Source organism: Hylobates moloch, unplaced genomic scaffold (genome assembly GCF_009828535.3).
Source record: "Hylobates moloch isolate HMO894 unplaced genomic scaffold, HMol_V3 SCAFFOLD_2, whole genome shotgun sequence".
NCBI classification, from domain to species: Eukaryota; Metazoa; Chordata; class Mammalia; order Primates; family Hylobatidae; genus Hylobates; species Hylobates moloch.
This window is the reverse complement of record NW_026652277.1, coordinates 166,087,815-166,100,226: the sequence shown is the minus strand read 5'-3', so window position 1 is coordinate 166,100,226 and position 12,412 is coordinate 166,087,815. Positions and strand designations below refer to the sequence as shown.

Here is a 12,412-nt window from a genome sequence, read left to right as displayed (position 1 = left end):
AAAAGCAGATGTTCATAGCTCTGGGAATGGAATGTGACCCTTGTGGAGAGCCTATAAACAGACACATGGGGGGCACCATCCATATGGATAAGATTGGGCTATAAACGCCCTCGTCTTGCCACGGCTCTTCTAGGCCTCTTTAGGGCATACTCCCTTCTGAGAATTTCTGGTCTAACAGGTTGTCTAGCTTCACATCCTGTTTCTATGGATTGTTTGTAACCAGCTTTTGCTGCAACTGTTACTGCTGATTACTATCTTGCTAATCACAGGTTACGGAAAGACTGTGTTTCTGTTTTAAGGCTGTTAGAAATTACTGATGCACACACTATATTGTAAATTCTTATCCCTGTATACTGTACTTCTGCATACAGATGTTATGTTAAAGAATTACTTCATCCCCATGTGACCATCTCACCTCATAATCAAATGACCCTAAATCCCTCACTAACCTACCCCCACCCTCACTAAACTTAATAATAAATGCTTGTATATCCAGTGCATTGCTGGCACCGCAGGACCAGAAGGCGGTGACCCCCCAGACCCAGCTTTTGCTATTTTGTGTGTGTCTATTATTTCTCAACCTGCCGATCTGCCTGGGAACAAAAAGAGAACCCCGTTGCATTGCGGGCTGCTGGCCAGATCCCGCGATAGGCTGGGAGAAAATATTTGCGAGCCATGTATCTGATAACCTGTTAATATTCAAAACATATAAGGAACTCGCACAATTCAATAGCAAAAAAAAAAAAAAAAAAGGCTCAATTAAAAAATGGACAAAGGACCCAAATTGACATTTTTCCAAAGAAGACCAAAAAATGGCCAAGAGGTGTATGAAAATGCACTCAACATCACACACAAAGAAAAATACCACATGATCTTATTTACATGTGGAACTTTTAACAAGTCTTTAAAAAAATCTAAAAAACTTATAGAAGCAGAGAGTAGAAAGGTGGTTACCAGGTGCAGGGAGAGGGGGAACTAGGGAGATGTAGGTCAAAGGTACAGTCATGTAGGACAAGTCTAGAGATCTCATGTAAAGCATGAGGACTACAGTTAATGATATTGCATTATACATGGGAAACCTGCTGAGGGAGATTTTAGGTGCTCTTACCACACCCACACGCACACACTTGCACATATACACGCACGTGCGCGCACACACACGCACTTAGGTAACCATGTGAGGTGAGGGATATGTTAAGCGCTTGGCTGTAGTAATGATTTCAGTATACACGTGTATATTACAACATCACTCTGTATACCTCAAATATAAATTTTTTTTTTGAGACGGAGTCTCGCTTTGTTGGCCAGGCTGGAGTGCAGTGGCACAATCTTGGCTCCCTGCAAGCTCCGCCTCCCGGGTTCATGCCATTCTCCTGCCTCAGCTTCCCGAGTAGCTGGGACTACAGGCGCCCGCCACCACACTCGGCTATTTTTTTTTCTATTTTTAGTAGAGATGGGGTTTCACCGTGTTAGCCAGGATGGCCTTGATCTCCTGACCTCGTGATCCGCCTGCCTCGGCCTCCCAAAGTGCTGGGATTACAGGTGTGAAAATATAGATAATTTTTTTAAAGGGCTGTCAGTCCACATCACTTCAGATAAATGCAGACTGTAAGAATCTTAAGTGGTACACAGTAGAAAAGACTTCTAGAGGCCTAGACACTGATAAATCTAGTCTTTTACATTTACAAATAAGCAGAATACCCTTTAATTCTAGAGGCTTGGGGAAGACGAAAGGGACGATAGATCTTTGAAAAGCAGCTGTTTAACACTAACAATAAAGGGGAGAGAAGGGCAACAAGGGGGACATTAAAAAGACCGGGTTGGGATGTGGGAGAAAAAGAGAAAGAGAAAAAGATGAAAGTGAAGAAGTAATTAAGCAGCATCGGTAGCTACTATTCTGACAATAATCCTCGTGTCACATAAGGTGCTGTCGGCTCTCCTCCTTCTCCTTCCTCCCCCACTCTAATGGCCTGAGTGTCCTTTAGTGTCAGGCCCTAAGAGTGCCATTATGGAGAAGCCGAGAGACAAATGCCAAATGGGGAGAAGAACAAACTATGAGAAGGATGTGGGCCAAGTGACCAGAGAACCAGACACCAGGAGTCTCCCAGTGCTTTTACCCAGCCCACACCCCTGGTCCTGCTGACAGGCAGCTCCTGTCTACGACTGCCAGCCTTGAGCCAGGACCTGCACCCTTCTTTGGGCTTACGAGTGAGGTCCTTGCTGTTTAGAACAAACTTTCAATTCTTGGCCCAATGTGCTTACAGAGGAGACAGGGTTCAGGGATTGTTAAAAAAATAATGGGAGACTATCTTCTTATTTAATTTCACATCAGACATAAATACCCTTAATTCCTGAATTACTTCCCATTCCATACATTTCTCTTCTGCCTCAGTATTTCTATTCATAGCCTAGTCAAACAGGAAGTTAAAACAGTGAATGCAGAGGTCTTAAACCAGCAGGATGAGCCACATCCCATCCACATACACGTTTCTGGCTCAAGATTTTAAAACAAACGTGTTAGCTGCTGAGACGTTAAAATGAGAAGGTGACAAATAACCAAGACTTCTCATCTCTCTGAAGATGTGGAGATCAGAACGTGGGCTCAGCTTCCCTGCAAATGCAGCGATCCACGGGCGACAGCAGGGGCCCTCAGCCTTCTGCAGCCTCCACCGCCCATTCTGCTTTTACTTTACCAACCCAGCGTTTGAATCTGTGACTTCACAGAGACAAGTAAGACTGAACTAAAGTTAATGATCATCTACATTTGGATCCAGGTTTGCTACTAGCGAATAAGGGCAACTGCGAGCAGTTCTTTTGAATAAAATCTATTTTCAACTCCATTACCCAGAGTGGTATTGTGAGGTAAGAAATAGCTATCTGGGGCCGGGCGCAGTGGCTCACGCTTGTAATCCTAGCACTTTGGGAGGCCGAGGCGGGCGGATCACGAAGTCAGGAGATCGAGACCACGGTGAAACCCCGTCTCTACTAAAAATACAAAAAATTAGCCGGGCGTGGTGGTGGGCGCTTGTAGTCCCAGCTACTCGGAGAGGCTGAGGCAGGAGAATGGCATGAACCCGGGAGGCGGAGCTTGCAATGAGCCGAGATTGCGCCACTGCACTCCAGCCTGGGCGACAGAGCGAGACTCTGTCTCAAAAAAAAAAAAAAAGAAATAGCTATCTGGTCTGTGTCCCCACTTCCCAGCACAGGGCTCCTAAAACTCTTGTAACTTCCTGAATGTTAGGTGTGCAAGGTGCATCTTTTGTTCTGATATTTGGTCTCTGACCCTGGCTCCTGACACAGACCTCCTAACCCTTGGAATTTCCCCGGTGGTAGAAGCATCTTTTGTTCGAATGAGGTGACTCCTGGTGGGATGGGGGCTGGTCAACAGAAGGACCAAGCCAGGATTAGAAGCTTGGAACTTCCAGCTCCACCTCCCACTCTCTGGGAAGAAAAGCAGGGCCAGAGGTTGAGTTAATAATCAATCATGCCGGCCAGGTATGGTGGCTCACGCCTGTAATACCAGCACTTTCAGAGGCTGAGGCAGGTGGATCACCTGAGGTCAGGTGTTTGAGACCAGCCTGGCCAACATGGTGAAACCTTGCCTCTACTAAAAATACAAAAAATCAGCCTGGTGTGGTGGTGGGCACCTGTAATCCCAGCTACTCAGGAGGCTGAGGCAAGATAATCACTTGAACCTGGGAGGCGGAGGTTGCAGTGAGCTGAGATTGCACCACTGCACTCCAGCCTGGGCAAAGAGAGCGAAACTCTGTCTCAAAGAATAATAATGATAATAATCGATCATGCCTATGTGATGAAACTGCCGTAAAAATCCTTGAGCTACAGGAAAAGAGATTCTGGGGTGCTGAACACGTAGGGGCACCTGGGGCAGGGGGGCATGGAAGCTCTGCGTCCCTTCCCCATGCCTCGCCCTATGCATCTCTTCATCTGGTTCTTTATTTGCATCCTATAAATTGTGCTTTGTAATAAACTGACAGTAGTAAGTAAAGTGTTTCCCTGAGTTCTGTGAGCCGCTCCAGCAGATTAATTGAACCCAAGGTGGGGGTGGTGGGAACGCCCTTGATCTGACTACAGGTAGACGGTGTCATGACTGTAGGACACTCAGTTGGCTTCTGCTGCACAGCTGCTTGGTGGGTGGGGCAATCCTCCCTTCCCATGCTGTGGTCACAAAACTGTTCTGTGTTGTGCTGAGTGTGGGAACAGCAAAAACAGTTTGGTCTTCCCTGTCTCTCCCACTCAGCCATGGGCAGGCAGGGCGGGACCTCGCACCCCTCTCCTCACCTGGTCCTTGGTAGGCCTGGGGGTGGCCGAAGGCAGCGTCCCAGTTGTTGGGAGTGTTTGTGTTTCTTTGGGCTCCAGCCCCCTCTGGCTGGGCCCCCCAGCCTTCTGAGCTTTCCCAGTTCCCAGATTTGGAGGCACTCCAGGCTGACCAGGGGTCATTGCCACTGCCAACCTATTGAGAGGGGTAAAAAGAAGGAGAATTTTTGTGACTTCTGGAAACCATGACTCAATTCAATAATGAACTAACATAAATGAATACAACAGGAGTGCTAAAAAAAATGTTAATAGAAATGTATTCAAAACAACTTTACATACATAATATTTTGATTTCCGAACATGTAGGAAAGCACAAAAGGTAGCATCAACCTAATTTTACTGATATGAACACATTTTGCCATATTTGCTTAGGAACTTTGAAAACAGCAACAAAGAAACTATTAGACGCAGCTAGCGCCCTCCCTTTCTTTCTCTCCAGAAGTAACCACTACTTTTCTGAACCTGTATTCATTCCCATGTGTGTTTTCATACTTCACCTGCATGTGAACACATTCACAAACAACTGTTTCATATTTTCAAAACTGACCTAAAGGATGGCATACTGTATGTATCTCTTTGCAAGTTTTCTTTTTCCCACTCAATATTATGTTTTTGAGATTATACATGCTGATAATGAGGACCTATTTCTAACTGCTTTACAGCAATCTGTTGTATTTTTAAGTAGGTTTTTTAATTTGAAAAAGAATACATGTATAATAAAAAATTCAAACAATAAAAGTACATGCAATTTGAGAAATATGCCTAACGTCTTGCGATGCTAGTCATTCTAAGGAACTACTGTACTACTGTCAAAAGACACAAAATTACAACAAATTCAGTTACAGATCGACTTGGCTTTTACTTGAGATTCATGAACCTGGGCAGCCTCCTTCCTACAATCTAGAACGAGCACTCCCACTGGGCATTAACAGAACACTCGGTTTTTAAAGATGGGTTAATAAGGAAATAGAACAACAGAAAAAATGTTGACGGTTAACATCAGTTTACTTCAGGTTACTTTTTTGTAAGGGTTAAAGCAGAGGGGACTCCTTATTATGTTAACTCAGGTAGACTGGGATCTCCTGTTCTCGAGAAAAATTCAGTTTGTTTTGGGACCTATCTGCTTCCTTCAAGTTTCGGTTTGATGATGGAGCGTCTAGCACAAGGGACTCCATTCTGGTTTGGCCTGGTCTGCTGGGGCCTAGTGCAGGAACTCTGAAACAACGGCCTACTATAATTTTGGTTTCACGCTACTGACAAACTCCTTGTATATACTTACTCAAACATCCATGGACAGAGATAGCTCCTTTTTGTTTTTAAACATGTAAGTTGGCCTAAATTATATTATTTTTGCTTGGTACTTTTTTTTTTTTGTCTTAACAGCATAAAACATTCTGCAAGGTACATCAGCACATATGGACACAATATTCTTTCACATTGTCTCCATAAAATTCCATTGTATATATTTCCTACAACTTGACCACTATATGCTGATGTTCATTTATCTTGTTTTCAGTCTTTGGATACTATAAATAATACAGTGTGATAGGACAGACCAAAATAGACACCTCTTTATCAACTAAGATGGATCCTAAGGTTAAGGGAATAGAGCAACTTTCTAAATTACTAGGGCTCTAAACTCGCTAAGAACAGGAGCTATCAGACCCCTCCTAACTCTGATTTACAACCCAGACCAAGACAACTCTGACTGGGCAGAGGACTGGGCTTAGAAACATTTTCTTCTGACAAGCAACTGCAGGCCTTAAAGCCAGTTTCAGCAGCTCACCGAGGCTGTGCACAAACTGTGTCCTACAGTTCACCTTTTCACATAAAGAGCCCAATTCCACCTCATTTTAATGCTAAAATCTCACCTCAAAGTGAACATGGATGTATGTTACATATGTTTATCCACTGCACATGCTCTTGACTCCTCTCATACATATGTATCGCTTTGCCTCCAAACTCATAAATATATGTGACTCTAGTGTGATACAGGCTCTGTGAGGCATAAAACCCAATGTGTCCCTTCATCTTCGGCACACACCAGAGAAGGTCTCTTCCCAGTCTGTAAACTGTTACTGCCTATAAACCTCTCCTTCCTATTAATCAGCCATCCTGGTGGTCCTTTAGATGAAAACTGCAATCCAAAAGGTCTCTGACATTTCCAGAAGAAAAAATGCTAGGCTTAAGGAGACTGTGTATTTAGAACTGATGGATTTTGTCAAATTGCTTTTCAAAGAGAATGCAGTAACATTCCCACAGTCTGACAACTGTCACGCTGAGGGGTTTTGTCTTACATAGAAAGGGACTTTGATACTTCTTTTTAAACAGTATTTCTCTCCCATAATTCCTGAGTAATTTAATAGTTTAATTATTAATCTTACAAATAAAATTTTGGAATGGGAAATAGATAGCACCCAATCTCAAAGAATATTCCAGTAGAGAGTACACTTAGCAGCTCTTAGCCCTGCCCCCACCATCCCACCCTTGAGGCAAATACAGTTTTTTGTTAGCTTGATTTTTTTTTTTTTAACATTTAAATCTTGTATCTGTCTGGAACTGAGTTAAGTAAAACAAATAATATAGGGGCTGGGCACAGTGGCTCATGCCTATAATCCCAGCACTTTCAGAGGCCGAGGCGGGAGGATCACCTGAGGTCAGGAGTTTGAGATCAGCCTGGCCAACATGGTGAAACCCCATCTCCACTAAAAATACAAAAATTAGCCAGGTGTAGTGGTGGGCGCCTGTAATCCCAGCTACCTGGGAGGCTGAGGCAAGAGAATCACTTGAATTCGGGAGGCGGAGATTGCAATGAGCTGAGATCACGCCACTGTACTCCAGACTGGGCAACAGAGAGAGACTCTGTCTCAAAAAAAAAAAAAGAAAAGAAAAGAAAGAAAGAAAGAAAAGAAGAAAGAAAAGAAAAGAAAAAGAAATAATACAGGGATCCAGCTGAACATCTTGTCCTCAGTCTGTTACCCTAATACCATTTCATGAATAATCCACCTTTCCCCCATGAATTAAAATGCCGCCTTCATCACATATCAGATTTGGGTCTATAGCTGGACTCTCTTGTTTCTTAGTGATCTATTTGTACTAGTACCACACTTTCACAGAAAAACCATCAACACTTTAGCATAACATCTTAGCTGTTTATTTTTATGTATAAACTTTAGCATCAGCTTAATATTTAAACTAAAACAATCTGAACTTTCACATTAGAATGTTGAGTTAAAATACTGATTTTCATTTCAATCACTGTTTACTGAATTCATAGAAAATTATTGATTAAAATTATTCACGCCTTTCACTCCACAATTTCAGTACTGAATCTATTTCATAACATGAAATAGCAAGTCTTCCCTTTTATTTGAGTCTTATACACACACACACACACACACACACACACACACACACACACAAATGGTGCTAGTTAAAAAAAAGAAAAAAATATATTTGCGAGAAAATTACCCACCCTGTCTAATATAGCCCCTAATGTTGTAGGACACCTTAGTGGCTGGTCTGTTTTGACTCTTCACCAACCGACATATGGGGCAGACAGTTGGCTGTCATGTGCCAGGTGCATCAAAAACATACTATATGCTTTTCATGTGCAAGTATGATGTCATTCTATTGCCCTATATACCTCTAAGGAAAAAACTGAAGTTACTTGTGATTTTACTCTATGTCAAATACTAACAGGAGAAAGATGTTTCATCCACAAGACTGTGACTTCTCAAACACACAGCTTACAAGGTGACATTCGGCTTCGGGATGGACTCTCAGATGACCCCAGTGGACGTTGGAAATGAAGGCGATCATGCTGAGGGCCTGGCAGTCACACTTCAGCTAAGAGAAACCTTCCTTCTACAGTTTTCTTTAAGGAAGTGTAGTTTTATTCTCCTATTTAGCAATATATTTCATGTCCTCCAAATTCTAAGTTACAAGGTTTTGTTTTTCAAATAAGAACTTGAAAAAGTACCAAAGTTTGGGACATTAAGGACAGACTATCATTGGTACAGCAGCCTCAGCCTGGTTTCCATCAAGGACCAGCTGTGAAATGAGGGGCTTGGAGGGCCACAGTCAGGAGCCTAGCGAGTTGGAATTCCGTTAACAGCTCTACCTCTCTCCCACTGTGTAACCTCGGGCTAGAGTTCAGAAGTGAGCGGCCTGGATTCAGAAGACTGCCAGAAGCTAAGTGAGGTACACCACAAAGGAACACAGGACTGTGAGCTAGAACAGGAGAGGGAATGTTCGCTGGGGCCTTCCAGAAGACACTTCAGTCTTAGCAAACTGGCCAGGAAGGATTTTCATCAAGATGGAGGAAAAACCTGGAGGTGAACTATTCATAGCAACTGTTCTCAAATAATTAAAATCCATTTAATTAGGGCAAAACCAAATAATTGTTCTTTGAAAATCACTTGGTCAATAATTTATAGGTGTGTAGTAACTGTCATACTAGCTGGTTATGTATGTGATCTTAGCTCTCCACCTAGGTTATGAAATCTCTGTGGGGGTATGTTTGTTTCTGTCTCTTTGGTTTTTTTTTTTTTTTTCCTGGAACATTCTCTTTATCTTGTTTCAACCCAACTCCTGCTGATAACAGATTTCACAAAACCCTACCAACTGGAGATCTTTCCTGCAGCTTCCGTCACGGCCCTCGGACTCACTCCCTCAGCAGATGGCCTTTTACTGCCCTGGCAGGTCCCATCCCCTCTTAACTGTAACCAGTCACTGGCTTTCTCTCTGAACCCATCCTTCCCATACACCGATCTCTGACTTCTTCACTCTCAACCCCCAAATCCCCTTGGTAGTTCCCTAACTACAGACACCTCGTCACGGTAAAACCTATTCTGCTCCTGGACTGAGGTTTCCATCCTGCGGCGCCTCTCTGTCCTTTCCTTCCACCTTTCCCTCCTCTTCCTTTCTACTAAGCAGCATCTTCATCCTCTTTCTCTTCCCACCCCTTATTTTGCGAACCTCTTTCTTGACTTAACTGTCCATCATGGGTAATTAAAATCCCTTCATTAGCACTCACTGCCCCTGGAGTCAACTCCAAGCTTCCTGTGGCTCAATCAGGAGTTTCTTCAGCACAGGTCCCAACTTTGCCTCGTGCTGCATTCCCCTTTCTCCCTACCTGCCACTAACCTTCACTCCGAAGCTTCAAACTTCACACATTTCCCCAAACTTTTCTACATCTCTGCTGTTGCTCACACTACACTGTACTCTTACCTGCACACCTCATCTTTCTCAATTTAGCAAAGTCCTACCCCATCAGAAGGGCTCTGGCCTTCCCACAGCCTGCTGGCTGACATCCAGCCACCTCCTTTCACTTTCTTCATTATTTGCAAATCAGATGGTCAGTCCCACCAGTCAATCGGGGGACAGCTCTGTCTTACCTGGAGAACGTTTCCCCCAAAAGATTCTCCAAATGCCTTGCATAAAGTGGCAAGGACTCAAATATTTTAAATGTGATGTTTTTGATCATTTATATGAAATACATCTTACTCTGTCAGACCTCTAACCTTCATGACATGATCACCAAAAGGAGGAAATCAGATTTGCCTTATGTATACTAACTTGAGTCTTTTCGAAAAAATTAACTTCTTGTGATTGATCACAGAGTAAGTGATTTTCAGCATGTGACTACAGAAAAAATGATTTTTGGCTGGGCGTGGCAGCTTACACCTGTAATCCCAACATTTTGGGAGGCTGAGGCAAGAGGATCACTTGAGGTGAGGAGTTCGAGACCAGCCTAGCCAACATGGTGAAACCCCATCTCTATTAAAAATACACAAATTAGCTGGGTGTGGTGGCAGGAACATATAATCCCAGCTACTTGGGAGGCTGAAGCAGGAGAATGGCTTGAACCTGGAAGGTGGAGGTTGCAGTGAGCCGAGATCATACCACCACACTCCAGCCTGGGCGACAGAGTGAGACTCTGTCTCAAAAAAAAAAAAAAAAAAAAGAGAGAGAAAGAAAAAAAGAATTTTTAGCTAAAAGTACTCTTAAAATAACAGTGTCTGAGTTCTGAAAGTGGATGATACAGACAGGTACGGGAGATGGAGGGATGGGAAAATATGAGAGAAAGCAGAGCAGTGAAATGGGAATGGTAAAATCTAGAACGTGGGTATATGATTATTCACTATGAAATTCATTTAACTTTTCTATGCTTGAAATTTTAACAAACATTGGAAAATGCAACAAACAAAATCGACATACACAATCACTCTCATCTGAGCTCCATTAGAAGGACACAGAGAAGGGCTGTGTCCATCAGGGTAACCTGCCATCTCCTGCTGCCCGTGAACGTGGGGCCCTGGGTAAACGCTTCGTAAATTAAGTATCTGTTGAATGAATACACTCCTAACGCATGTCCGCTTGGGTCTCTGGGACACATTTAAATCTTTCTAATCACCACAGGTAGATGACTATGTCCGACTCTCTTCCTAACTCCCACCCCAACTAAATCAAATGCTCCTTTAGGGCCAGAAGCAATATACTAACAAATTAGCTGCTTTAATGTTCTAAATTTAAAAGCTATCCTCTCCTCATAATGCAAATAGAGAAATACATTTATGCAGGCTTGACATTGGGAGACTTATTTAAACACATTCACTCAAAGGATTTACAGCATTAGCTAAATTTCTTCAGAAAGTAGACTGGCTTGTACTTGACTGCAGAGCCACTGGACCACAGAACACACTGAGAATGGCCACCAGGGGTGGGGGTGATGGAGATGCACACCTGTGGTGGTGCTGTGTGGTGAGTGTAGGAAAGCTGCACATGGTACAAATATATAATATGGGATAAAAAGGGGCAAGACGAATCCTGGTACACTAGGTGGAGTTTAACTCCCTTTAGGAAGCTATTGGAATTGCCTCAAGTAATCATTATACCACATGGGTATAGTGGTTAAGAACTTAGGCTTAAAGCCTGCTGTCTGGGTTTGAATCCCAGCTTTATCACTTACCACTAGCTGTGTGGCCTTGGGCAATTTACTTGGCTCTCTTAGCCCCCACACTTATACAATGGGTATAACATTATCCTCCTGTAAGGGTTAAATGACGTAATGCATACAAAGCATCTAGCACACAGTATGCATTCGGTAGAGGTTATCTTAATATGTGAGGCTCATCTAAAATATAAAGAGAAGAAGAAAGACTAGCATTTCTTTGAGTAAATCGCCATCTAAGTAATATACCTATTAGTTTATGCTATGCAGGAAAAGATCAGACAGTTATATTTACAAATAGCTGCACAGCCAGGTCATATTAATAGAGACTTTTAATTGAAGAGATAACAGGCTTAAGATATTTTCTATTCCAGACAACGTTCTGTTCCCTTCAGATACGTAAAAGAGGAAGAAGACAGAAATATTTTTACCGTAAAGGTCAACAACAGCAACTCCTAATTCTTGGGACTTTCGGCACAAATATTTTCTGTTGCTAAATGCTGAGATCTTGGCTTTTTTCAAAACCTAAGCTTTACTGTAACAAACTAGACTACAATGATCTGGTTGAAGGATCCTTTGGTGTCTGACTTTTTTTTTGAGACAGGGTCTTGCTCTGTCACCCAGGCTGGAGTGCAGTAGTGTGATCTCGGCTCACTGCAACCTCTGCCTCCCAGGTTCAAGTGATTCTCCTGCCTCAGCCTCCCAAGTAGCTGGGATTACAGGTGTGCACCACCACACCCCACTAATTTTTGTATTTTTAGTAGAGATGGGGTTTCACCATGTTGGCCAGGCTGGTCTCGAACTCCTGACTTCAGGTAATCCGCCTGCCTCTGCCTCCCAAAGTGCTGGGATTACAGGCATAAGTCACTGTGCCTGATGTCTCTGACATTTTTGTTTTCCATCCCAACGCCTTTGGTCTCTCAACTGCAGACATTTGGTCATGCAATAATCCCCTCGGCTCCTTCACTCAGGTTTCCAATGCTGAGATGTCTCTGTTTCTTTCCTTACACCTTCCCTTCCTCTCAAATTTCTACAGGACAATGTCTTCATTCTCCTCTTCTTTTCCCTCTCTCCGTGGTACCACACTCCTCCTCACAGTCAACCACAGAGTTAAAGACCTTT

The 12,412-nt window shown here is 43.1% G+C and overlaps 1 protein-coding gene across 3 annotated transcripts in view; it reads right to left on the bottom strand.

Annotated features, from left to right (window-relative positions):
* Window positions 1-12,412, bottom strand: part of SNX9 (sorting nexin 9) — a 188,467-nt gene that overhangs the window by 45,269 nt on the left and 130,786 nt on the right. For all 3 annotated transcript variants that reach the window (XM_058435628.1, XM_058435629.1, XM_032161264.2), the window contains one exon: window positions 4,300-4,471. In XM_058435628.1, coding sequence (XP_058291611.1) covers window positions 4,300-4,471 — 172 coding nt within the window. The remainder of the gene's footprint in view (window positions 1-4,299; window positions 4,472-12,412) is intronic.